Below are 26,338 nucleotides of genomic sequence, written 5' to 3' on the forward strand. Positions count from 1 at the left end.
AAATAGATAGTATTTAGAGGTCCAAATAGCCCAAAATTGCTAAGATCTATAAAGTGGAATGGGGAAGGGGGAAAACAGTATACAGACCACTGATCCAGAGGGTTTAGAAGCACATTCAAATCATTAAGGAAAAAAAAATAAAATAAAAGCAGAACAAGCACTTTGTCCCACTTCTCTGATCAGTTAGGGTACACCTGACCAACTCTGATTCCTGACGTGGTGTTTACATGCAGGCTTTCAGGAATGTCAGTAATTGGGAAACTATAGTAAACTCATGCCATTGAGTCCTAATTCTTAACAGCATGGTCCAAATCTAGTGTATCCACAGACTCAGCTTCGTTACCTTAACTGACTTCTTCATACAGTAACAATGAGACAAGAATCCATTGCAAAGCAGTCTTGAACAAAGCCCACTCACTTCCGGTGTGAAAGTCCAAACTCAGAATGCACACCTGCAGTTTTTTAGAAAGGATTTGGGCTGAAAATCAAGGTTTAACATCCAGCTAATGAATAGGTTTGCTAGGTTGTCTTTTTAAAAAGTGGTAGATGAAGCATTGAGTTCATCCAGCAAAGTCTTTTCTCAGGTAAAGTGAGGCAGGAAGGCTGGATGTCCAAACACTGTCCAGCTCCACTGCTGCTATGAATCTAAGAGGAAAGACTTCTCTCTCTCCTGTGCTGTGTAGTTTGCTGCCTAAGGCCAGATGCTTGCCTAGGGCAGCTAAACATGCTCCATGCACACAGCCTCTTTCCAATTGTTCCACAGAATCATTCTGGATGGAACTGGGAAGATGCAGATACGGAATCCTACAAGGAAAGAACAAGGAATATACGAGTGCGCTGTAGCTGATCGCCGCGGGTCAGATGTGGAGAGTTCTTCTGTGCTGTACGCAGGTAATGCCCGTGGCTGAAACCTAGAATGCCTGTTTTTGTGTTTGCTTGTTTCTAACGTCAAACTCTAAAGCAGCGCTTTTCTTTAGCAGACATCAGAATCACCTGGGGGGTTTGAAAACACACTCGCAGGGCCCACCTCCAGAGGCTCTGACTGTGATTTAGGATGAAGTCTGAGAATTGGTGTTTCTATTTATTATTTTATTTTATTTTATTTTGAGACAGAGTCTCACTTTATCACCCTCGGTAGAGTGCTGTGGCATCACAGCTCACAGCAACCTTCAACTCTTGGACTTAGGCGATTCTCTTGCCCCAACCTCCTGAGTAGCTGGTACTATAGGCGCCTGGCTATTTTTTTTTTTTTTTTTTTGCAATTTGGCAGGGGCTGAGTTTGAACCCGCCACCCTTAGTATATGGGGCCAGCACCCCACCCACTGAGAATCTCACTGCCTGAGAATCAGTGTGTTTTTAACATCCTGAATTATGCTCGATGCTAGTGGTCTGAGGACCACACTTGGAACATGGCTGCTTCTGAGCTCACTTTCTAAGAATTGGGAATTAATGAGCACAAGTTTAATTGGCAAAGCTTGATATTATGGACTTTGAATTTTTAAAGTTCCCCCAGTCAGCGAAAGCATCATTGTTCCTCCCAGGCTGGCACACGCCTCCCAGCGGCGTACCTGCCGGTTCTACAGACACTGCCAGGAAGTGTGTGTGTCCACAGGCAGTGGACAGTGTCATTTTGATATTAAAATGTACTTTTATCATAAAGGAACATGTTTAGGTGCTTGCAGGCAATGCTTCCTTGTGGCAAGCTCATGTTTTAGGATTAAAAACAAAGCAAAAGAGCCACCCCACAACTTCTTACTCTGGTTTCTGGCGTCTGTGGCTCAAATGAACTAAGATGACAAGGTGGACGATATTGGGGACTGGAATCCAGCATATAGTCAACTAATTACCAAGCTTTGTGTCAGGCATTTCACATCTAAAAATCAAGAGGTTGGACCAGTTGATTTTAAAATGCCTTTGAATGTGCACATACGGCTTGAAGATTGCAAGCCCTTCCCTAGCTGTCTTCCCAAGGCTGGGCCTTCAGGCTTTGGTTTTCAAAGTCCTGATCCTCTTGGGTCATTCTGTCCTGTGAGTGTCAGCTTCTTTCCAGAAAACATCAGTTCCAAGATTCTGGAATTCCTAGTGGGATGGGAGCCCACCTTGTAGCTCTCAAGTCGAAACCTATCCCAGAACACTCCAGATTCCAGGCAGAGCTGGTTCAAGTCCTCAGGAACCAGAGGAGCTGTGACAGCCAAAGCCAAAGCCCCTTCCTGAGGAAGGGTTCCTGTCTTCTTAGTACTTGGGGTAAATTTCATCACCCCAGACACTCCACGGTGGAAGTAACATTTAGTCCCAAATACCATTGTTCCTAGACTTTCTTTCCTAAAATGCGTGCTTACCATTACCAGTTGTTTCATGCACTATGCAGAGGTGGTAAAATTGGGTAAGTGCAGCCTCTCCCTCCAGGAGCCCACGTATGGGTACAGACAGTGTGTCAGGAAACTGAGGATTGCAGCGGCACTAATGTAAAGAAATGCTCTGCCAAAGATTCTCTCTTAGGATGTCACCTTCCGTGACCACCACAGGCTACCAAGAGACCCCTGGGTAACCAGTCCCATTCTCTCCGCACCCACACCCCTACGTGATAGTGGGGTCTCCTACAGGTCTAGGAACTCCCGGAGGGCGAGAATGTATGTTTTTCAACTTTGTACTCCTCATTGTCCAGCTCATCAGACACAAAATATGTTTCCTGAGTGAATTAATACATTAATCTGTTAACTAAGTATTAAAATCCAAAGGAAGTAGAAGTCCTTGAATGGGTTCTTGACTCTCTGTGGCCTTGTTTTTATTATTATTTTTTCCATGAGAAATGTAAGCAGATATTTGTTTCATGTTAATTAAAATGTCAACTTTGAATTTGTCTTGTAGACAGGTCTAATCCACTTGTAATAACCTCATACAATCTAATCTCATAAATTAGGCACTTAAGACATTTTCCCCCTCGAGACCTTCTGCAGTGTGGAGAAATATAAAGAATGTTTCAAGTGGCCTCTTTGCAGTTAATAGTCTTTAAATTTGCCTTTCTGTTTTGGACTGAAATTAGTTTATTTAAGTAGGATCAGAAAGGGTCTCTCTGAACCACACATTGGCTGAGAGAACTGCAGTTGAAAGAGACCTAAGGGATCTTCAGATCTTCAAGCTCAATCCTTTTACTGAGATTCAAGGGCGGAGAGATTTTGCCCACGTGCATGTACAGCTTGTCAGAAGAGGCTGAGCAGGACTCGGGTACTCCCATCTGTCTCATATTTCTGCAGGGAGCTGTGAATGAGCTCTGAGCCTGCTTCTATTCTGCCACCCCCCTGAGCCTGTCCTGGCACATGCAGAGTAACTTCGTATTAGAAAATACCTGGGGGGCATCTTCTTTGCACCAGCAGACTGTGGGCATGAAGAGAGAAGGCCCTTCTCATCTTGTACACTGGTGCAGGCCACCATCTGGACACTCGAGAACTGTTTAAATGGAGTAGAACCTTGTATTATTCTTAGCTCAGCGTGAGAGGGCTCCTTAAGGTAGAGTTACCAGAATGGATCAGGACCTTCCGTTCTGTCTTCCTCAGCCCCCTCCCCCAGTCTCTCACATCGTTCATCAGAGGTCCTGGACCCTGGTGTGTTTCAGCCCTGCTTTGCCCCATCCAGGGCCGTACTGCAGCGATAATATTCCTGCCCTGCCATGCTTCCTTTAGCTCTTCTAGGCTTCTGAATTTCTTCTTTTTGAAATTATCAAAGAGAAATGTATCCACCATTTTGATTGCAAAACTAAAATATTCTCATAATCTATATTTGACCATGCGGTGCACCTTTAAATGCATCCAACCATCTATCTATCCACCTATCTGGCTGTCCACTGGGCACCTCCCGCAACATAGGTTTCAGTCCTGATGGCACAGGATGAGCAGGATCCCCCCCCACCCCCTCCTCCACTCTCAGAGAGCTCGACAAAGTTCACCAAATGCAACCTGGTTTATCAGAGAGCGAGAGTCTGAACCTAACACAGTTTCCTGCTCCCTTTGAATTAAGAGGCACCTGTCATCTTGTCTGTTGAAAGAAACATCACCAAACCAGCGCACAACCATCTGTCCATTGTGGTTGGAGGCACCGTGGAGGCAGCCCTTCAAGCAAATGTGACGATCCGATGTCCTGTGAAAGGTAAGCATGGCCAATCCAGTGGGAGGGTGGGTGTCTAGGAGCCACCAGCTGGCACGTGTTCCAGGCCTCAGCCTGATAGGCTTAAAACTCAAATTTGTAGCAGTCTGACCCTGGATCTTACTCTCAGGGGTGAGCTCACACCAGCTCCTGAGACCAGTGTATAGAAAAGAATGCCAGTCCACGTGTTTCCAGACTGTACTGTGATGCCATGTACTCTGGAATGTTCTCATTGGCAAGATCAGAGCGCTCTGTCCCTGTGGCACATCTACGGAAGGGGCTAACTTGTATTCGGATGATTGCTTGGTGAGTACAGAGTCAGAGTGAGGGAATTAGTTGGAAATTGTTGGATGTGTCCTCCAGGAAGGTAAACCCAGGCAGGGATCAGGAATGCCAGTGTCCCTGGCCTTGGCTCAGTTCTGGACTGTCTTTGGGGAAGCAGCAGCAGGCTGTACCTCTGTGGCTTTTTCTTCCATATTTGTAGCTGCAGAAAAACCTCCTTTCTAATGGAGTGTTCATGCTTTATTACACGTTCAGTCTGACCTTGCCTTAACCTAGGGCCATTCTGTCCTCATAAGCCATGGATTCTTAAGTCTTCACCTGGGCCATGCATCCATGAACTGTGATGGTATCACATGCTGTACAGAGGGACATTCTGCAGGGGACACAGAGTGCTGGGGGTAAGGGGGTTGTGTGAGTAGCTTTTTATCAGGTCTTTAGAGAGATTTACAAGGTCCTCCAAATTGACATCTGCTATTCTAAGATGACTTTGTATATGTCCTTGATTTACTGTACATTGACTTAACTCCTGGATCACTGTATTTCCAAGTTTCCAAATTATAATGAGATAACCTGTTTTTACAGCCACACAACATAAATCTTAGCTAGGCTGTGAGCCATACAGCCCAGGGTGACTGAGGAGCCCGTGCCACTGCTCTCAGGAGCACGGAGGGGTGCATGAAGGAAAACATCCTAGGACCCACTGGCCAGCTCTCAGGCTCTCCCTCCCCTGCCACGATCAGTTACTTTGCCATGTTTCTAGAATTGTACCTTTGGCTCCACAAACAGTGGAAATTTGCTAACCCCCAAGGTATTATTTTTCACCCCTTGGAAATCCCTGCAGTGTTTGGCCTATGCAGACTTTTGAAAAATCTCTCCAGGCTCTCAACTGACTCCGCCCACAAATATGCGAGTTTTCTGGCAAAACACACCTAGCATTACAGAATGGGCCAGCATTCTCTCTGGCCACGGCAAGGAGAAAAGCAGAATGGAATTTTGCAGATGCCAAGCCACAGAAGTCTAGAGTTTCTATAGCCCTACACCTGCAGAGGATTCTAAAAAACAGATTTGACTTCTATTAAGAGAAACCTCAACTTTTAACATTACTTCTAAATTTTTCACCTCCATGATAGTTTCAAATCAGGCTTGCATGAAGATGAGCCATTGAAAGGAATGGGGCATATCATTTACTATCATAAGTCAGGGACTGGATTGGGAAAATGTTTTTGTGTGTAAAGCCTCCAGCAAAGACCATTTAGTTCGTCTTATTTTATTCTTATCCAGGCCCAGTCAGCATGTGGGGTGTCTGACCCCTCCCGGGCTCTGGCTGCCCTCCTTCCCTGTGTGCGATGCTGGTGGCCTGCAGCACCGCTGTCTCCATGGAGCTCCTTGTTGAAAGCAGTCAGTCTCCCCCACTCCCTGTGCTTTCAACTCCTAGTTGGAATTGTCCCATTTGTTCTTTCTTTACCTGGCCATCAGCCCCTGTGGACTCAGACCCCAGGAACTCATCAGCAGTTCTTTCCTCTTCAAAATAAATCTACCTCTGGATGCTCCACAGTCATCTTGAGTTATGTGCCACTTTTAAAATTCTATTCGTTAGAGATGGGTCTCACTCTGTTGCCCAGCTTGGAGTGCAGTGGTGCAATCAGAGCTCACTGCAACCTCAAACTCCTGAGCTTAAGCAGTCCTCCTGCCTTCGTGTGTTGAGTAGCTGGGACCACTCAATGCCCAGCTAAATTTTTTAAATTATTTTTAGAGATGGGGTCTTGTTTCGTTGCCCAGGTGGGTTCTCAAACTCCTGGCCTCAAGCGATCATCCCATCTTAGCCTCCCAAGTTACTGTGATTCCAGGTATGAGCCACCATTGTAAACGAACCATAGTGAACTCACATTGTTCCCTTATGGGCAGAAGCTGCAGCTCACCTAGCTGTCTGTGGGTATTCATCTTTTTAAAACAGATGGTGAAGTTGATAAAAGGTCAGAAAACTCAGGTTTTAAAGACAGTTCTCGACTAGCTAGTATATAGCCACATTGTTCTTACTTCATCTCTAAGATGAGAAATATGCTATATTAGCGTAAGAAGGGAGATTGGTTATCATCTAATCCAATCCTTCATTTTATGGATGAGGACATTATAACGTAATTTATAACATTGAATGCTGCCTCACAAATGACATCTTCATATTGCAGAGAGGGATTTTTGTAAATCAGTAGCATGTATAAGTTTTTCTTTTAATTTTCAGTAGAAATATTTTTATAATCAGTAAAAATATTTTTTACTAACTATACTGAAGTCATTTTTATAGATCCCATAGCACATATTTATAACTTCTAGACAAATTAATATTTCTGTTATAGCCAAAAACGTTTTGGCCAACCCATATGGTTATCAATAATAACTATCTCATTACTCTTAGAAATATTTCTAGTAAGCATAGTAAATAAGAACCAGAAAATCTGTATATTTCTGAAGGTTAAAAGTTATAAGAGTTATTTATCCTCCTCTTTAAGCTCTTTTAAAAAAAGTTTTTTGTTGTTAGAGAGGGGATAGTTTATAACGCACCCTTTCTGCCACCTTCTGGTCGGAAAGGGAAGCTCTCTGAGGAAAATGACCAGTAAGGGTCCAACGTTTCCTCCTGTCAGTGCACAGTAAGAACATTACTTTCCCTGTAATTTTCTGTCTTGTGTTATGTGTTGTTCATCTTATTCCCTAAGCTCGTCACAGGTGCAGTGGGGGTGAGTCCCAGCCTTAAAGCACCTTGCTATCCATCACACTCCTTTTTAGTCTGTAAGACACTCTTGGCCCATGGAGTGGATTGAGCTGGGAAGATGGTGATTCCCAGCAGATGGCACTGGCAGAGCTATCAATGGCCCAGGCCCAAATGTAGAATCTCTTAAACACAAGGTGCGTTGGGCAAGTGCTTCATCAAGCAAACTGAATTGCCTACAAGAGTTAGAGATGCTTCACAATTACAAATAGGCTCAAGAATAAGAAGACCTTATAACGGTAGCCATAGAGCAGCAGTATACATCTGCTTTAGGAAGAAGAGTTCTATGGCTATGGGCAGGACTTGACCTCCCACTGGACGGTGGGTCCACATGGATTATACAAAGGGAACATTAACAGTAGACATGGGATCAAACAAACAAATTCAAGTTTAAGATACTACGCAACTGAACCTGGTCATGTATGTGACTAAGGAGAGTTTGTCCCAAAAATGTGAAGAATTTTTCAACACTTAAAAAGTATTCATTTCAAACAGATTGTCAGAGGCTAAGTTGTCTGGGACAAGACACTGATAGTGCTTGGCATGCAGGACACTGACACGTGTGTGGAAGGGAGGATGCAAGCAGGGAAAAGGAGAATTGAGAGGCCAGTCCACAAAGCTGTACCAGCCACAGGGGCGCTTTGAAGCATATTTGACTTATCAGAGTTGCACACTGTGACCCACAGTGACCTGGCCTTCATACACCTGCCTCCCACCGTCACCAGATTGGTCCTCTCTGGCAGTGGCCCCCTCTTGGATGGACCAAGACAAATTGTGAAGGTGCTAACAGCTGTAGGCTGCCAGAAACAGGAACACTGGGCCCTTCTATGAAGGGTGATTTGGGTGGAGCACCTCCATGTCTTCCAGGGAGATTTAAGAACATAAAACTTAGGGTTATCTTAATATCGGTAGAAAAGTCATTTGATTAACACAAAATGGTATTAAAACCTCTTGGCAAACCAGTAACAGAAAGAATCATCCTTACTCTGACTTTTTTAAAAATTAAATGTCCCTATCAACAACCTATAGTAAAGATAATATTTCAATGGTGAGATTTTAAAACATGCCCTTAACAATAAGGGCATGTTTTAAAATAATTTATGACTGAGTCTGTTCAACAATGCTTTAGCACTAGCAGTGCAACAAGATAAAACTATTTTTAAAGGAAGGAAGTATAATAATTAGAAATTTTTCCTCTTATTTATAGATAATATAATTGTCCTCATTGAGAAATTAAAAAAAACATATGACATGTGGATCTCTAAATTTAGAATAATTTCAACTTATAGGATTGTTAGAATTTAGCAGACTAATCTTATAATTTTTTTTTTTTTTTTAGAGACCATGTCTCTCTGTTCTCCCAGGCTAGGGTGCCATGGTGTCAGCCTAGCTCACAGCAACTTCAAGTCCTGTGTTAGTCTCCCCAAAAACTGGGACTACAGGCATCCACCAAGGTGCCCAGCTAATTTTTCTATTTTTAGTAGAGACCGGGTCTTGCTGTTACTCAGGCTGGTCTTGAACTCCTGAGTTCAAGGGATCCTCCCACCTTGGCCTTCCAGAGTGCTAGGTTTACAATTGTGACCCACTGTGCCCAGTGGGCCCTTCTAATCCTATAATCAATACGGAAGAGCAAGTGTATAAGTGAGATTTGCTTTATCAAATGCAAAGACCTGTTACAAAACTTGATGACTTACAGCAATGTAAGATGGATAGACAAATAAGGGGAATATGGAGCCCATAGCAGATTCAAGCATATAGTATATGAAAACTGAGAATTTAATAGCAGTAAAATTAAAAATCTTAAATAAAGGACAGACTGTTAAGTATATGATGATAGGATAATTGGTTATAAATTTAAAAAACACTCTCCCAAAAATAAATTCTGTTTTACATGCCTAAACTATGAAAAATGTAAAAACTTTTATAATAAAATATGAGATACCTTTATGACTTCGGGATAGAAAAGATATAAAAAGTACAAGTCATAAAATATCTATTACATAGTGGTGGTGGCCATACAACTGCCATGAATCAACACAAGTAACAAACTACCCAACATAAATGAGGAAAAGATATGAACAGGCAGTTCTCATAAAGTGAAACTCTAATGGCCAATAAGCATATGAAAATGTTCTTGTTCTCATTGGGAAGGGAATGAAAACAGAAGTGATATTTCATTTTATATTAAACTGGCAAAACACTGTCAAAGATTGGCAAGAAAATGGATAAACAGAATCTCACTCACTGCTGATCAGAGTACATATTAGGAGAAGCAATTTAGACAACAGCTGTATAAAATCTGATCAAGGCAGAGGTGCTCAAAACCAGAAATTCCATCTTTTGTATGTAAAAAGACAGTAACGAGAATGTGCCTTGTGGTGGCTCACACTTGTAATCCCAGCACTCTGGAAGCCTGAGGTGAGTAGATCGCCTGAGCTCAGGAGTTCGAGATCAGCTTGAGCAAGAGCCAGACTTTGTCTCTACTAAAAATAGAAAAACTAGTTGGGTATTGTAGTGGGTGCCTGTATAATCCCAGGTACTTGGAGGCTGAGGCGAGAGGATCACTTGAGCCCAGGAGTTTGAGGTTGCTGTGAGCTATGACGCCATGGCACTCTACCCAGGGCAACAGTGAGACTTTGTCTCCAAAACAAGTTTTTATAATGTGCATTGCACATTGTTTGCAGTAGCAGAGAGAGGGAAGGTGCATACCAATGTCAAGATTACTGGTACTCCTTGAGAGAGAAAAAGAAGGAAAAGTTTGCAGGTAGAACTTTAGCCCTATTTGTAAAGTTTTATTGCTTAAAAAGGACTTAAAGCTATGGGCATGGTGGCACATACCTGTAGTCCCAGATACTCAGAAAGTTGAGACAAGAGGTTCCTTGAGCCTAGCAGTTCGAGGCCATACTGGGCAATATGGTAAGACCCCATCTCTTAAAAAAAATCTAAAGCAAATACAGACAAATATTAATGTCTGTTAATTTGGAATAATAGACATATAGTTATCAGTGATATCTTTTTTTGTTTTGTTCTCCCTCAAACCTGGTCTCCATTGGGCCTATCCCATAATCTCGTTGGCCCTTGGTTTTCTGTTACTGAATGAGGAATTAGGGTGGAATGACCAGAAGATTCCTAACAGTCTGGAAATTCTATCCTGGATCATTGGTCCTTTGCAGGAAGGTGGGACAAAATAAAAATAAAGCTAGGAAAGTGTTTGAACTAAGATACCTGGCCAGTCATGTCTTGGAACTGAGTGTCAAGAGTCCTCACTCAATATTAGGAAGACTGGAGAGGGAACCTAGAAAAAAAATCTCTCTCAAAATAGATAGTACAATGTTCTTTACAAAGGAGTTACTTCATAGCTGAAATACTAGCCTATGAAAAGCCCAATTACCTGTATTATGACTTAAAATTATAGTTGTAAGAAAAAGACAGGCACTAGGAATTTATAATTCAGTGAAACCAGAATTTGCTAAATTTTAAAAAATCTTTAATGTGAAAGTTGGTGTTTAAAGCAAAGCAAGTTAACCAGAAAAAAAGTAAGTACAGAGGGTGGTATGAGATGTGAACAGCCTTAAACAGAAACGACACAGGTCTTGGTCAGGTCATCGTGACCTCAGAACACACAGCCCTGCTGAGATGTCTGGATGTACCCACAGCTGTGTTTACCAGCCTTGATCAGGTCCCATCTTGCCTCCGAAAAAGGAAGAACGATAAACAAGGAAAGTGATTTCCCCTGAGGTAACTAGGGAAGATCTGGTTGGAATAAAAACTTGGTAGTTAAATATGGAGGGAACTGAGCGATCCTTGAGTCCAGCCCTGGTGTTTTGCAAACATGGCCTAGAAAGAAGAGACCTGATGGATGTGACTAAACTAGACAGAGGTAGGGTCCAAAGAAGAACCCAGCCACTGCTTCCGAAGTGAGCGCCCTTTCTGTTCTGAATGCCTCCCCTTTCGAGTGTTTTCTTATATCATTATAAATGTGACACATCTCATTATAAAATATTTAGAAAACATAGCCCCCCCAATTTTTTTTACTATAATCACATTGCAAAGACACAACTATTATTTCTATTTTGTTACATTCCTGTAACTCTTTCTTTATATTTAAGTTATAGAATTTTCTCACGTTATTAAAAAATCATAAATATTATTTAATGACTCTATGGATGTATTATTGTACAAATATAGCATATTTAAACTATTCCCATATTTCTAGAAATTTAAGCTATTTATTTTCTCTACAGTTACATATAGTAGTATTAGAAACATTTTTGTATATATACCTTTTGTGTCTTTTAAAAAAAATTTTTACTAAATAATAAACACATAGATCATGTATATATTAATGCATTATAGGGTACAATGTGCTGATTTCATATAGAATTAGGATTACTTTTTTAAAACAGAGTAAACAGGATTGGAATTACCACATCACAGGGGATTCCACATTTTTCTAACTTCATAGAGCATTATATCTATAACTCTAAATATATTATTGATAAATTGCCTTCTAAAAAATATAAACCTATTGGCAGTGTCTGTGGCTCGAAGGAGTAGGGTGCCAGCCCCATATACTGGAGGTGGCGGGTTCAAATCCAGCCTGGGCCAAAAGAAAATGAAAAAAAAAAAATCTAAACCTATCAATGGTGTAGGCTTAAGCCCTATGCCTCTGTCATTTTTTTTTTTTTCTTGATAGGAGAGGATAGAAAAGTAGGCAAAAATTATTTAATTAACCCCACTCAGTGTTCACACAAGCAGATAATAAGAACCACAGGTTTTTCTGGGTCAAATCAGGTTTCTTGGTGCTCCAGGAGATGAGTGGAAGCAGGGAGGGCCTTTCATATCTACAGGATGGTGGCTGGTTTTAAAAGAAACCTATTTCATGAACTCAAAAGGCTTTTCTTAATCAGGGCATTTTTTTTTTTTTGAGGAATAAAATGCTGTGAAATATACCTAATAATTTTGTTGCTGTCTAGCAAAGTTATTAGCTTTCTTTATTGGGCATAATAATTTCCCTTTCAGGAAGGGATCTCGAGAAAATATTTGTGGTGCAGCAGGATATGTGGTTAAATTCCTAAATATGGTCTCATCATTCTAACAATAATTTTCCTCCGTCAACTATTGGTGTATATTGTATAGGGTGGAATTTGATGGTAGTGATTCTCAAACATCTTCAAATCATAAAAACCCATGACCCCCTCAAAAAGAAAAAGAACCATCTCTCCAGAAAAAATAAATTTACTTGCAAATTTTTGCTTATAACATTCAGAAGACTTAAAAAGAAAATCTGAGGATTATCTGCTTGCTTCTGTTTTATCAGCTGAATATTTTGGTGCCTTTTCACCATATTCTAAACTAAAGCTGATTTATTTTTCTGGATTTGAGATTTTTTTTTCTTCGTATTTTCTTTTCTTTTTCCTCTCTCTCTCTCGCTCCCTCTCCTCCTCCTCTTTTTTTTTTTTTTTTTTTATTTGAGACAGAGTCTTACTCTTTTGCCCTGAGTAGAGTGCCATGGTGTCATAGTTCACAGCAACCTCAAACTCTTGCCTCAGCCTACCAAGTAGCTGGAACTACAGGTGCCTGCCATTATGCCCAGCTAATTTTTCTGTTTTTAGTAAAGACAGGGTCTCACTCTTGCTCAAATAATCCAAGCACCTCAGCCTCCCAGAGTACTATTCTCTCTACTATGTTTATCAGCTTTTTAAAATCATATACAATACTTGAAATAGATTAAATTCTGTTTTAAGTAGATTTAAAGTGTTTTTCCCCATTCAAAATGCTCCTCCCCCATCCCCATTTTTTCTACTTTCCCACTTCAGCATACGGTATAGAAATCTTTCCTACATCTTGCTCTGCTAATCCTACATTCATTTAAATAGTCAATCATAGACACTTAGAAATTCCATCCATCTTCCCAGCCATGCAGCAGACATTCACTAAGTATCCGGCAAGCCAAACCTCATTCCTGTGTGTGCAGAGATGAATAGTCTGGTTTCTGCAGCTCTACAGACAAAGGAATTAGGGTATTATGTCACAAATGTGAAAACAGAAGTGTTTTGGAGTGGATCAGACACTTAAAGAGAGACTAGCTAGGGCTTCTAAAGAATTAGTGGAAGTTTACTGGAGAGATGAATTAGAACCAGGCCACTTGTAACCAAAAGGAAAGGTATCTTAATCAAAACAGTGTATACACCGGAGGACAGCAACATGAGAGCGGCTGGCTGATTGGCAAGACCGCAAGCAGCTCTGTGTGACTTAAACAGAGGACGAGAGGAAGGGTGGGAAGAGGTGGGCTTGGAAGTGTGAGCGGAGACCAGCTTGTGAACAGCTTTGAATGTCATGGTGAAACCACTGGGCTTCATTTTGTTGGAAGTGGGGAGACAAAGGTTTTAAGCCGCATAATGGTCTGAGCCGATCTTTGTCTTAATATGAATGAAAAATTAGAGGGGAAAGAAACTGAAGAAAGCCTTCCACTGATCTCAAACAAGTTGTATCAGTGGTCATTGATTGAAGTGTTGAACCTAAAACCTGCCAGTAACTCAAGATATTAAAATAGGATTTTATACCTCTGATTTACCTAGGAGACAGCAGACATATCTGGCATTTAGCAATGGATGTATCATCAATTGAGGGGCTGGGACACTAGTGTCCCCAAGCTAAAGCTGGATTTTGGCACATGGAGGCTAAGTCACTCAGCGAGAGCAGCTATGTTGCAAAGAGCTGTGGTTTCACTGCTAAGAGGCAGCAAAGAACATGCCGAGAAACCATCAGAGCTCATCATCAAAACAGCAATCACTTGAGTGCCTAATGTGTGTCAGCTTCCACAGCCCATTCAGTAGGTATTATCATGGTTTTGCTGATGAGAAAACAGGCTCAGAGGCCAGTACTTGTCCCTGTTGATATTCCTAATCAATGTGTAAGCCATGACTGTGTGACCCCAAGTGAACTGGACAGAAAAGGAGGCTGTGGGCTTGAGAATCTGCATCTGAGTGCAATAGAAACCACCAGGAGATTCCTCTCCTGACCAGAGAAACCAGGACCAGCAGAGTGAGGCAGAACCTAGGAGGTGCCACAGCTCAGGGTGGGTGATGGAGGCTCAGGGACAGGCAACAAGCCAGGCCTGACCTCACCTGGAGGACTGCCACGCAGCTGAGATCTAGGATCCAGGCACAGCACACTGAGGGGCTGGCATCTTGCCAGCTGGTAGGGTGTCAGCCAGTGTCCAGCCCATTGTGCTGAGCCATGCCTCAGGTCAACAGGGTCCCATGGCCTAACAATGTGCTTTTACCACCACTGCAGCAGTGGAAAGGGAAGGTGGGAAATCGTGAGATGTGTGAGAATGACCCCCAGCTCCCCTCACCTAACCCTTGATGTGCTTGCCCCAAACCTCTTTGTGCTTGAATTGTTGATTTAGTGGAACAAAAAGACTAATTTGTAAAACAATTGTCTATTTCTTGACAATCCCCCAAGCTCTGTTCTGACTGTTTCTTGGGACATAATTTTCTTCTCATTTTTTATAAGTTAGTTTCCCATTTGAAGAAAGCATGGGTCTTTGTACAATGAAGAGGTAGAAAGAAAATAGGATAAGGTAGCTGGATATGCAAAATAAAAAACAAGGTGCTTCTAAAAGTTTTGTAGTAGAATCCCTAGTGTTTTCCAGATATACGATCATATCATCTGAAAAGAGTGAAAGTTTGATCTCTTCTGACCCTATGTGGATACCCTCGATCGCCTTTTCTTCCCTAATTGAAATGGCTAAAACTTCCATTACAATGTTAAAGAGCAATGGAGACAATGGGCAACCTTTCCTGGTTCCTGATCTAAGTGGAAATGATTTCAATTTAACTCCATTCAATGCGATATTGGCTGTGGGTTTGCTGTAGATGGCCTCTATTAGTTTAAGAAATGTCCCTTCTATACCAATTTTCTTAAGTGTTCTGATCATGAAGGGATGCTGGATATTAGGAAAAGCTATTTCTGCATCAATTGAAAGAATCATATGGTCCTTATTTTTTAGTTTGTTTATGTGCTGAATTACATTTATAGATTTACGTATATTGAACTAGCCTTGAGACACTGGGATAAATCCCACTTGGTCGTGGTGTATAATTTGAAAGAGGTTTAGTAATATAGGTACTAGTTCTTCTTTAAAGGTTTGGTAGAATTCTGACGTAAAGCCATCTTGTCTTGGGCTTTTCTTTTTAGGGAGATTTTGTATAGTTGATGCTATTTCAGAACTTGATATGGGCCTATTCAACATTTCCACTTCATTCTGGCTAAGTCTTGGTAGGTGGCGTACTTCCAGGTATTGGTTGATTTCTTTCAGATTTTCATATTTCTGAGAGTAGAGTTTCTTGTAGTATTCATTAACGATTTTTTGAATTTCTGAGGGGTTTGTTGTTATTTCATTGTTACCATTTCTGAGTGATGAAATTAGAGATTTTACTCTTTTTTTCCTGGTTAGGTTGGCCAAAGGTTTATCTATTTTATTCATCTTTTGAAAAAACCAACTTTTGGATTTATTGATCTGTTGTATAATTATTTTGTTTTCAATTTCATTTAATTCTGCTTTGATTTTGGTTATTTCTTTTCTTCTGCTGAGTTTGGGGTTGGAGTGTTCTTCCTTCTCCAGTTGCTTGAGATGTCCTATTAAGTTATTGATTTCCTCTCTTTCCGTTTTCTTGAGGAAGGCTTGCAGTGCTATAAATTTCCTTCTTAGGACTGCCTTTGCAGTATCCCAGAGGTTCTGGTAATTTGTGTCTTGATTGTTGTTTTGTTCCAAAAAGTTGGTGATTTCCTACTTAATCTCATCTATAACCCATCCATCCTTCAGCATAAGGTTGTTTAGCTTCCATATTTTTGTATGGGTATGCAAGTTCCTGTTGTTATTAAGTTCAACTTTTATTCCATGATGGTCTGAGAAGATGCGAGGAATAATTTCTTTTTTTAAAAATTTGCTGAGGTTAGATTCGTGGCCTACAATGTGGTCGATTTTGGAGTATGTTCCGTGGGCTGATGAGAGAATGTGTATTCAGTTTTGTTGGGATAAAATGTTCTGTAAATGTTAAGTCCGGATGTTGAATGCTCAAGTTTAAATCTAAAATTTCTTTGCTTAGCTTCTTCTTGGAGGATCTATCCAGCACTGCTAAAGGGGTGTTAGAATCTCCAACTACAATGGAACTGGAGGAAATCAAGTTGCTCATGTCTGTTAGAGTTTCTCTTATAAATTGAGGTGCGTTCTGGTTGGGTGCATAAATATTAATAATTGAAATCTCATCATATTGAGTATTACCTTTAACAAATATGAAGTGTCCATCCTTATCCTTCCTTATTTCAGTTGGTTTAAAGCCTATTGCATCTGCAAATAGGATTGCAATGCTTGCTTTTTTCTGCTTTCCATTTGCCTAGAGTATAGATGACCATCCCTTACCTTCAGTCTATATTTGTCTTTTAATGTCTTTTAATGCGATTCTTGTACGCAGCAGATATCTGGCTTGTGTTTTTGTATCCAGTCAGCCAACCTGTGTCTCGTTAGAGGATAATTTAAACCATTCACATTAATTGAGAATATTGATAAGCCTTTGGAGAGTCCGGTGGACATTTTTAATCATTTTGCAACTGTGGAAGTTGGAATTTGATCAAAATTTTCTGGGTGGGTTTACTTTTATGGTGGAGGATTATGCTGGTCTTTATGGAGGATAGGTCAGAGAATATCCTGGAGAGCTGGTTTAGTTATGGCAAATTTCTTCAACATGTGAATGTCATTGAAGTATTTAATTTCTCCATCATCAATAAAACTCAGTTTAGCTGGGTAGAGGATCCTGGGTTGAAAGTTATTTTGTTTTAGGAGATTAAAAGTTGAAGATCATCCTCTTCTAGCTTGAAAGGTTTCAGCAGAGGGATCTGCAGATATTCTAATATTCTTTCCCTTGTAGGTGATGGTTTTCTTTCGTCTGGCTGCTTTCAGAATTTTCTCCTTCATATTAACTTTAGTGAAATTGATTATGATGTGTCTGGGGGATGTCTTATTTGGGTTGAGTTGAGCTACAGCAAACCCACAGCCAATATCGTATTGAATGGAGTTAAATTGAAATCATTTCCACTTAGATCAGGAACCAGGAAAGGTTGCCCATTGTCTCCATTGCTCTTTGACATTATAATGGAAGTTTTAGCCATTTCAATTAGGGAAGAAAAGGCGATCAAGGGTATCCACATAGGGTCAGAAGAGATCAAACTTTCACTCTTCACAGATGATATGATCATATATCTGGAAAACACTAGGGATTCTACTATAAAACTTTTAGAAGTGATCAAGGAATACAGCAATGTCTCCGGCTACTAAATCAACACCCATAAATCTGTAGCCTTTATATATACCAATAATAACCAAGCCGCAAAAACAGTCAAGGACTCTATTTTTTTCGCAGTAGTGCCAAAGAAGATGAAATATTTGGGAGCATACCTAACAAAGGACGTGAAAGATCTCTACAAAGAGAACTATAAAACTCTAAGAAAAGAAATAGCTGAAGATGTTAACAAATGGAAAAACATACCATGCTCATAGCTGGGAAGAATCAACATTGTTAAAATGTCTATACTACCCAAAGCAATATATAATTTTAATGCAATTCCTATTAAAGCTCCATTGTTATATTTTAAAGATCTTGAAAAACTAATACTTTGTTTTATATGGAATCAGAAAAAAACCTCGAATAGCCAAAACATTACTCAGCAATAAAAACACAGCAGGAAGAATCACGCTACCAGACCTGAGACTGTACTATAAATCGATAGTGATCAAAACAGCATGGTATTGGCACAAAAACAGAGAAGTAGATGTCTGGAACAGAATAGAGAACCAAGAGATGAATCCAGCTACTTACCGTTATTTGATCTTTGACAAGCCAATTAAAAACATTCAGTGGGGAAAATATTCCCTATTTAACAAATGGTGCTGGGTGAACTGGCTGGCGATCTGTAAAAGACTGAAACTGGACCCACACCTTTCACCATTAACTAAGATAGACTCTCACTGGATCAAAGATTTAAACTTAAGGCATGAAACTATAAAAATACTTGAAGAAAGTGCAGGAAAAACTCTTGACGGAATCGGCCTGGGTGAATATTTTATGAGGAGGACTCCCCAGGCAATTGAAGCAGTATCAAAAATACACTACTGGGACCTGATCAAACTAAAAAGCTTCTGCACAGCCAAGAACATAGTAAGTAAAGCAAGCAGACAGCCCTCAGAATGGGAGAAAATATTTGCAGGTTATACCTCCGATAAAGGTCTAATAACCAGAATCCACAGAGAACTCAAACTTATTAGCGAGAAAAGAACACGTGTTCCCATCTCAGGGTAGGAAAGGGACTTGAAGAAAAACTTCTCTAAAAAAGACAGACACACGATCTACAAACACATGAAGAAAAGCTCATCATCCTTAATCATCAGAGAAATGCAAATCAAAACTACTTTGAGATATCACCTGACCCCAGTAAGAGTAGCCCACATAACAAAATCCCAAAACCAGAGATGTTGGCGTGGATGTGGAGAAAAGGGCACACTTCTACACTGCTGGTGGGAATGCACACTAATACGTTCCTTCTGCAAGAATGTTTGGAGAATACTTAGAGACCTACAAATAGACCTGCCATTCGATCCTATAATTCCTTTACTAGGTTTATACCCAGAAGACCAAAAATCACAATATAACAAAGACATCTGTACCAGAATGTTTATTGCAGCCCAATTCATAATTGCTAAGTCATGGAAGAAACCCAAGTGCCCATCGACCCATGAATGGACTAGAAAATTGTGGTACATATATACCATAGAATATTATGCAGCCTTAAAGAAAGATGGAGACTTTACCTCTTTCATGTTTACATGGATAGAGCTGGAACATATTCTTCTTAGCAAAGTATCTCAGGAATGGAAGAAAAAGTATCCAATGTACTCAGCCCTACTATGAATCTAAATTATAGCTTTCACATGAAGGCTATAACCCAACTATAGCACAAGACTATGAGGAAAGGGCCAAGGAAGGGGAAGGGAGAGGGAAGATTAGGGTGGAGAGAGGGTAATGGGTGGGGCCACACCTATGGTGCATCTTAGAATGGGTATAGGCAAAACTTAATAAAGGCAGAATACAAATGTCTACGTACAATAACTAAGAAAATGTCATGAAGGCTACGTTGAACAGTTTGATGAGAATATTTCAGATTGTATATGAAACCAGCACATCGTACCCCTTGATTACACTAATGTACACAGCTATGATTTAACAGTAAAAAAAAAGTGCTTTCTGAGCACCTGTCAAATTTCAGGCTGGTTTTAAAAACCCTGTGCTTGGGCTTATGTGTCTGCATATACTGAGTCTCACGGCATCTTGAAGCTTTCAAACCATAGGTATCATGACCCAGTCCTGTCATTAGCAACCCTACTTTTGTCCCCAGATATCTATATTCTAACCCATGTACAGTCCCACCAATACATTTCTCTGTCCTGAAAACTTCACATGTTCACATACTTGGCCCCAGGTTCACATTTACACTGTCACATGGTAATAACAGACTGATCCATCAGGCATCAAGTAACTCCATGCCATGTGCCCATCCATTCTCTATCTTCCAAACAACCGCACACCTTTCTTCTCTGGACTTCCCTTAGATCAATGGCTAAATCAATGATTATCAAACTGTAGATTCCCTGGAGCCTTGTCAAGGATGCTGGTCTTCCCGTTCAACCTTCCCTACTCTCCTTCTTCCAACAAACTGGACTTTCTTTCACACACACACATGCACACATGCTTTTAAAGAATTAGCATTGCTACTAATAATGTTTGAAAGCCGTGGTCTGGAACACTGATGTAGGGCCTATGACCGTAGCAGATTCCTGCTACCAACATGATGTATGAACACTCCATACTGGTATCTTATCTCAGATTTTGCATAGTGTTTTTCATTACCATAATTCTGATAGTAAAATTCGTTTAACTTGCCTAAATTTTAATGTTAATAAAATGCCCCTTCTCCTGCCCTGGTGAGTTGCTATGTGTTGCCCTACACAGCTGGTGAGCCAGGAGACCCAGCTGGCATCCTGCTCTCGGCTCCTGGTTGGAACTCCTTTCTCAGCACTCTCCTGAAGCAGGGCTTTCAGAATAGGACCACAGTGGCTAGTCCAGAGTTTCCCAGAGCTACCTGAGGTTTACTAGTCAGCAACTGGGAGGCTTTTCATACCAGATGATAAAAGTGAGAGGTTGCAAACACCCAAAACAGCATCAAACCTACTTACACTGAGAGAAAGGCCCTTGCTTGCTTTCTGTCCTGCAGGACTCTGCTTTAGGCTCTGTACTGTGAGACCCTGGCAGGGGAGCACAGGGCAGCTGTGGGGGATGGAGCAGGGTATCTTTTGTAAAACAGAGAAACCATCCCAAGCCCTTGAATCCCCCATTAATTCACTCCCATGCCTCTGACCTAACTATGACTTCATAGCAAGAGACAGGAGCCCACAGGACCCACACAGGGTGGGGACTGGGGCAGAGGAAATTTTGTTAGATTTCAACCCCCGCAAATAGAAAAGCATGTAGACTTCTGAGTACAGTCTGGTAAATGCACTCAAGACCTCACAAAAAGCACTCTTTAGAGGGATGGCACTACAGGACTTCTGTATACATATAATTCCCACATCTCTAGTAACATCCCAACTTCTGTGCCCCTCTGTTTTTTTCTTTTCATTCATTTATTCCTTCTAGTTATTTATTTGATAATTCAACACTACGTTTATTTGTTTTCATGACTGATACACAATACACTAAAGTCATTTTATTGTTATGGATAATGTCAGTTCAGGCCTGGACACCACAATATAATCCCTCAAACCCCACCCCCCCACCCCCACCCCCGGGAGATTCTGATTTAATTCATCAGCAGTATGGCCTGAAAATTAAGGTTCTTCAAAGCTCCCCCAGAAGATTCTGATGGACATCCAAGATTAAGAACCAGTAAACAGCCAAAGAGGTCCCTGGGAATTATCTCAAATGTCATCTCAAATTTAGAGACTCTTCCTTAGGAATCAGTGGGTGATCAGGAATGAACTAGAAGCTGGGGCCAGGCCCATGCTCTGGGCTCATTCTGATGGTGGAATTAGGCCAACAATTGATATTTCAGTATCTAAAGTCCCACAGAGGAGAAGTCAGCTATCCATGTCCAAGAGGGTCAAGGAAGTGATTTTGAGGTAGGTCTTTTGAGTAGATATGTCCCAGGTGGACCAGGTACAGTAGCTCACGCCTGTAACCCCAGCACTCTGGGAGAGGTCACTTGAGGTCAGAAGTTTGAGACCAGCCTGAGTAGAGTAAGACTCTGTCTCTACTAAAAATAGAAAAATTATCTGGGCATTGTGGCAGGCACCTATATGTAGTCCCAGCTGTTCAGGAGGATGAAGCAAGAGAATCGCTCAAGCCCAGGAGTTTGAGGTAGCTGTGAGCTGTGATGCCATAGCACTCTACCCAGGGTGACAGACTGAGACTTTGTCTCAAGAAAAAAAAAAAAAAGGAAGAAAAGAAATGTCCCAGGTGGTGAAAAGGAATAGTACATAATCTGTGGTGGAGGGAACAACACATAGACAGTCTCAACATTACAGCCACTGTGGCCTGTTAAGAACGGAAAGTGTCCTGGGCTGTTGTTAGGATGGCTCCATAAATTGAAAAGACTTCTGTGCTTTTCTCCTCCAAGAACAGGAAAAGCTATAGACCTAGGAAAATTGGCTTTTACTCCCCATAGTTCCTGAGGAGAAAGGACCCTTCCAGAAATAGAGTGAGGTGGCTCAGAAGTGTGAAGAGAAGAGTCGATGCCTAGTGGAAGGAGGACAAGGAGCCCTGGGGGTCAGTGTGGACATCTCCAGCCCCCGTAGTCCTCTGGGCTTTGGTGGTAACAACAGTGGGACCAACTTCAAGATCGTGGTGCAATAAGCCATATCTTAAACTGCAGCTTTTAACGAACGGGTAATGGCTATTTGTTCATCTGTGTCCCAGTTAATTGATAGATTACCAAAATTTCCACTTATTAGGGGAAGCCTTAGGAATGTGCATGGTTCTTCCAATTTGACTTTTTCTCCACCTCTATGCTGGAATCAGCAATTCACGCCACTTGTATAGCTCCAGCATGGATTCGCACCAGAATTTGACTTTGAGTCTTATTCTTCAATGTAATCACTGGAAGTTTTTAGTCTGGAGGTTCTGTATGGAATAATTCTCATTGGCACCTTCTAGCCTATAAATGAGACTCTGGAGGACAACACCCAGCAGTGAACAGTGAGATCTGATTGGTGGAGTTAAAGCAGCAGTTCTAAACCTGTGGGTCGTGACCCACAGGAACTGTATTAAAGGGTCACAGCATTAGGAAGGTTGAGAACCACTGAGTTAAAGGGAGGTGCTCAGGCCCCAGCAAGGCAGAGCTCAGCATGTCTGAGAAATCAAGACGATCACGCCAGGAAGAGAGAATGTCAACCCTGGGTCATAGGAAACACATTTCAACAGCCTTAGTGAAAGACTTTGAAGTTTAGACTTGGGGAATAAATACTGTTACTCAGATGATTTCTGAATCCTCTAATCAAAATAAATAATAGGCTTGGTGTGGTGGCTCAAGCCTATAATCCTAGCACTCTGTAAGGTCAACGCAGGTGGATCACCTAAGCTCAGGAGTTTGAGACAAGCTTAAGCAAGATCAAGACCCCTTACTCTATAAAAATAGAAAAACTAGGCAAGTGTGGTGGTGGGCACCTGTAGTCCCAGCTACTTGGGAGACTGAGGCAAAAGGGTCACTTAGGCCCATGAGTTTGAGGTTGCTGTGAGCCAAGACACCATGGCACTCTACTGAGGGTAACGGAATGAAGCTCTGTCCCTAAAAAATAGTAAATAAATACCTCCTCAAATCAAATTGCTTGAGGAACTGATTATGCCAATCCGTTAACACCAGAGAATAGAAAAATACTTTAATAGCTATTCAAGAGAATTCTGTAAATGGTAAACCCCTTAGCCCTATATGTGAAGACAATTCTGAATGTGGTATCCTGGGTGAATAGTCCTTCATATCCAGAATGTATAGATAACATATTGCCAAAAAGAACAAAAGGGTATGTGGTTAACTCAAAAGAGGAACATTCCTGAAAAAATGTACTATGCCGTGCAGATGAGCCCTTAGCTGAGAAAAATACATTCGTTATTCTGGCAGCTTTGGGGTATTTTCTCTGACACTGAACCCTTGAACTCTTGTTTATTTGTCTCATTTATAAGTGATGACTCCCTCTGTGGTTTGCCTGCTCTTTGTTCAGTTGGCCTCTTATCTTACAAATTGGCAATATCATTTCTTCTTGATTCCCTGGAATTAACTAATGGTAGCTTAAACTTTAATTTGTCATATGTGGGGGAAAAAACATGCAGAATATTGTGTGAGTGTTGAAACTCTGTTGAGTAGCTAGAGGAAACAAATGAGCAAAAACATACAGGTATGATAAATATTTATATAAAGACGCAGCATTTTAGAGAATTCTGAATAGGCTGAGGAGGATTTTATGGCATGGAATAGTTCATGGCCCTTCAAGGATGAAGGAAATTTGTTTTTTAAAACTGACTATTTTAAAGACCCCCAGAGGTGCAGCTTTTTGCAACACATGTTTCACAGCCCCTCCAGATCTGAACTTTTCTCCACAACATTTGTCTGCCAAAAATGATTTCAACATTGTGAAAAGACAACATTGAATATTTCAGGGCTGCGAGTCTTGGGGGAAATAATCTGTCTTTAAGGTTAGATAAATAAGTTTAAACTATTTCTGACATTTTATAGCTGTTTCAGCAGAGCAAACATTTGTTGTTCTGAATGATGGTAAAGAGCTGTGCTATGAAGAAGCCTGTATGAATTTCCTCTGGCCTCTTGAGCTCTTTGAAAATGTTCACAAGTAGTCGAGCTTCTGAATGCTGAGTCCCAGGGGCAACGTCTTCCCTCAGCCCTGGATACCTTTGTCTGTTCTTTTACATTTAAACCTGCCACTATTTTGTTTTATAAAATTCCTTGTATCTCTGGAATATCATTATTTGTATAAACTCAATATTATGCCCTTGCCACCCTGAGTTTAGGGTAAAGCATAAATCTCTGGCCCCTGTTACTTCCTCCAGAGTTTGGATACTCCTGAGCTGTCTGGAGCTGACATCTGACAGTCCTGAGGACTTATGCTGGCCTGGGCCCTTTGGCCTCCAGCCCCTGCATTAAGCCGTGTGGTCTTTGCTCTGCCTGCCATCATCAGGGAGCAGATGTGCTGCCCGCATCATCAGCCCCCTGCCTGCTGTCCGCTCCTAGAAAGACATCCATTAGTCCCAGGCCTTTGGCAAACTTAGTAAGCAAAGCCAAGGTTTGGGGACTATGGCAAAGGCAGCCAGTTACCCAGCTCACCATGTCCCCTGCCCTCTACCCCTCACCCCTGATCTCTTGGACCACCAAGGAACCCCAAATTCCTCTGTCCCTATTATGCAGCTCATGCCCACAATGCACATGTCCAAACCCTCTGGTGCACAAAACAAAACTGCTTCCCCTGGGATTGTTTTCTTCATTTCACCTCAACAAGACTCCTGTGCGCAAGGCACTGCTCTGGGACTCCCAAGGTTTGTGCTGAGTGTGAGGGCCTCGGAGTGCATCTTATGAGGTTGCTGGAGCAAGAGGCAGACTCCTGAGAGGAGGCTCACTCTCCCTTACTCTCCCAAAAGCTTAGAAGGTGGGAGAAGCTGATGTCCAGCCTCCCAGAAAAGCTACGATACTCAGCACCAAGAACAGTGCTGGCACACTTTAGGCACTTGTGAAATATCTGTTGGGCAGATGAATTCTCGATGACTTAGAGGCACAGGGGCATCGGAGCAGCATCCGTGCTGCCCTATACTTGTGGTACCTAGTGATACAAGCAGAGGCACAAGGGACTTGAACCAACCAGGACTAATAAAGTATCGGAGTAATGTGCAACCAAAATGCGCCCACTAAATAAAAACCTACTTTGGAGGGAGTTTTAGTTTTAGTTTTTGTTTGTTTGTTAAAATTCTGTTGGGCAATAAGTTCTGCTGAGGTGAACACCAGACTTATCTAGACTATGGAGTTCACCACAGCCCTCACTAGCTCAGCTCTGCATTTCAGAACTCCTGAGTGGGCAGTGTCTGCAGAAGCTCCTGATGGGGTTTCCTGAGGCTCAGACTTCTGGTTAGCTGAGTTGCAGGAAAACTTGGAGGTCTGTCCTGAGCTCAGGGAAGCCAGCAGAGCAGGGCAGCCCTGTGGGAATGGAGGTGGCACCCACATGGATGCTCTCAGATGACTCCCTTGGGGAGTCACTTTGAGGCATCACAGTCCCTCAGCAGCCAGGGCCATAAAGGCAGAAGACATTTCCTGAAGCCTTGGGGACAGATGAGCCCTGTGATAGGCAGTTCCTCCTCTAGAGCCACAAACACTTGCAATCTGACAGGCCTCTACTGATCACACCTGCACCACTGCACGTCGTGCCCTGGCAGCAGGCAACCCCGAGAGGTCACAGTGTAGTCCGGGCCATGACATTGCACTGAAGATGCACCAGTGTCAGTGTGAATGATGCAGAACAGGAGTCGGAGGAACATGCACCCAGAGGAGGGCGAGAGGTTCATGAGGGCTTCCCTTGGACATGGACAGGGCCACGAAAAGGAGCGTGTCAAGCTGAGATGGCAAGAGCACTGCCAGGGGAAGAGCCGGCCAATGGCTAGCATGCTGATGGGAAGAGAGTTGACTGCACATTAGATGGTGGTGGAGGGGCAGGACGTAGGGTCGGGGTGAGGCTGGGGCTGCAGGTGAGGGCCATTTGCTGCAGAACTGAGCATGTTGGGCATCCAGCTTCTGTGGCAGCCACGGATCATGTGTGTTTCTAAGCATGTTGTTCCCACTGACCTTGCATGAGAGAGAGCTGGGATTTGGGAAGCATCTGAGAGGTTCTTTCAGTAAAGCAAGAACTGTGACTTGAAGCTACAGCAGTGACCATGAAAATGGGGAAGAAGAAACCAAACCAAGAGAGTTCTTAGGTAAAAAATGTTTGAAGGTTCATGGGACATTAGACAAGGAGGATGAAAGGAAGGTGAGAGCAGCAATGGCTGT

General features: G+C 41.9%; 1 protein-coding gene across 4 annotated transcripts in view; it reads left to right on the forward strand.

The window, feature by feature from the left end:
- The window catches only part of ADAMTSL3 (ADAMTS like 3), a 406,539-nt gene that overhangs the window by 344,850 nt on the left and 35,351 nt on the right, over positions 1-26,338 (forward strand). For all 4 annotated transcript variants that reach the window (XM_053593613.1, XM_053593612.1, XM_053593614.1 and 1 more), the window contains exons 22-23: positions 764-891; positions 4,015-4,143. In XM_053593613.1, coding sequence (XP_053449588.1) covers positions 764-891; positions 4,015-4,143 — 257 coding nt within the window. The remainder of the gene's footprint in view (positions 1-763; positions 892-4,014; positions 4,144-26,338) is intronic.

The sequence above is a fragment of the Nycticebus coucang genome, chromosome 6, assembly GCF_027406575.1.
Source record: "Nycticebus coucang isolate mNycCou1 chromosome 6, mNycCou1.pri, whole genome shotgun sequence".
Taxonomy (NCBI): domain Eukaryota; kingdom Metazoa; phylum Chordata; class Mammalia; order Primates; family Lorisidae; genus Nycticebus; species Nycticebus coucang.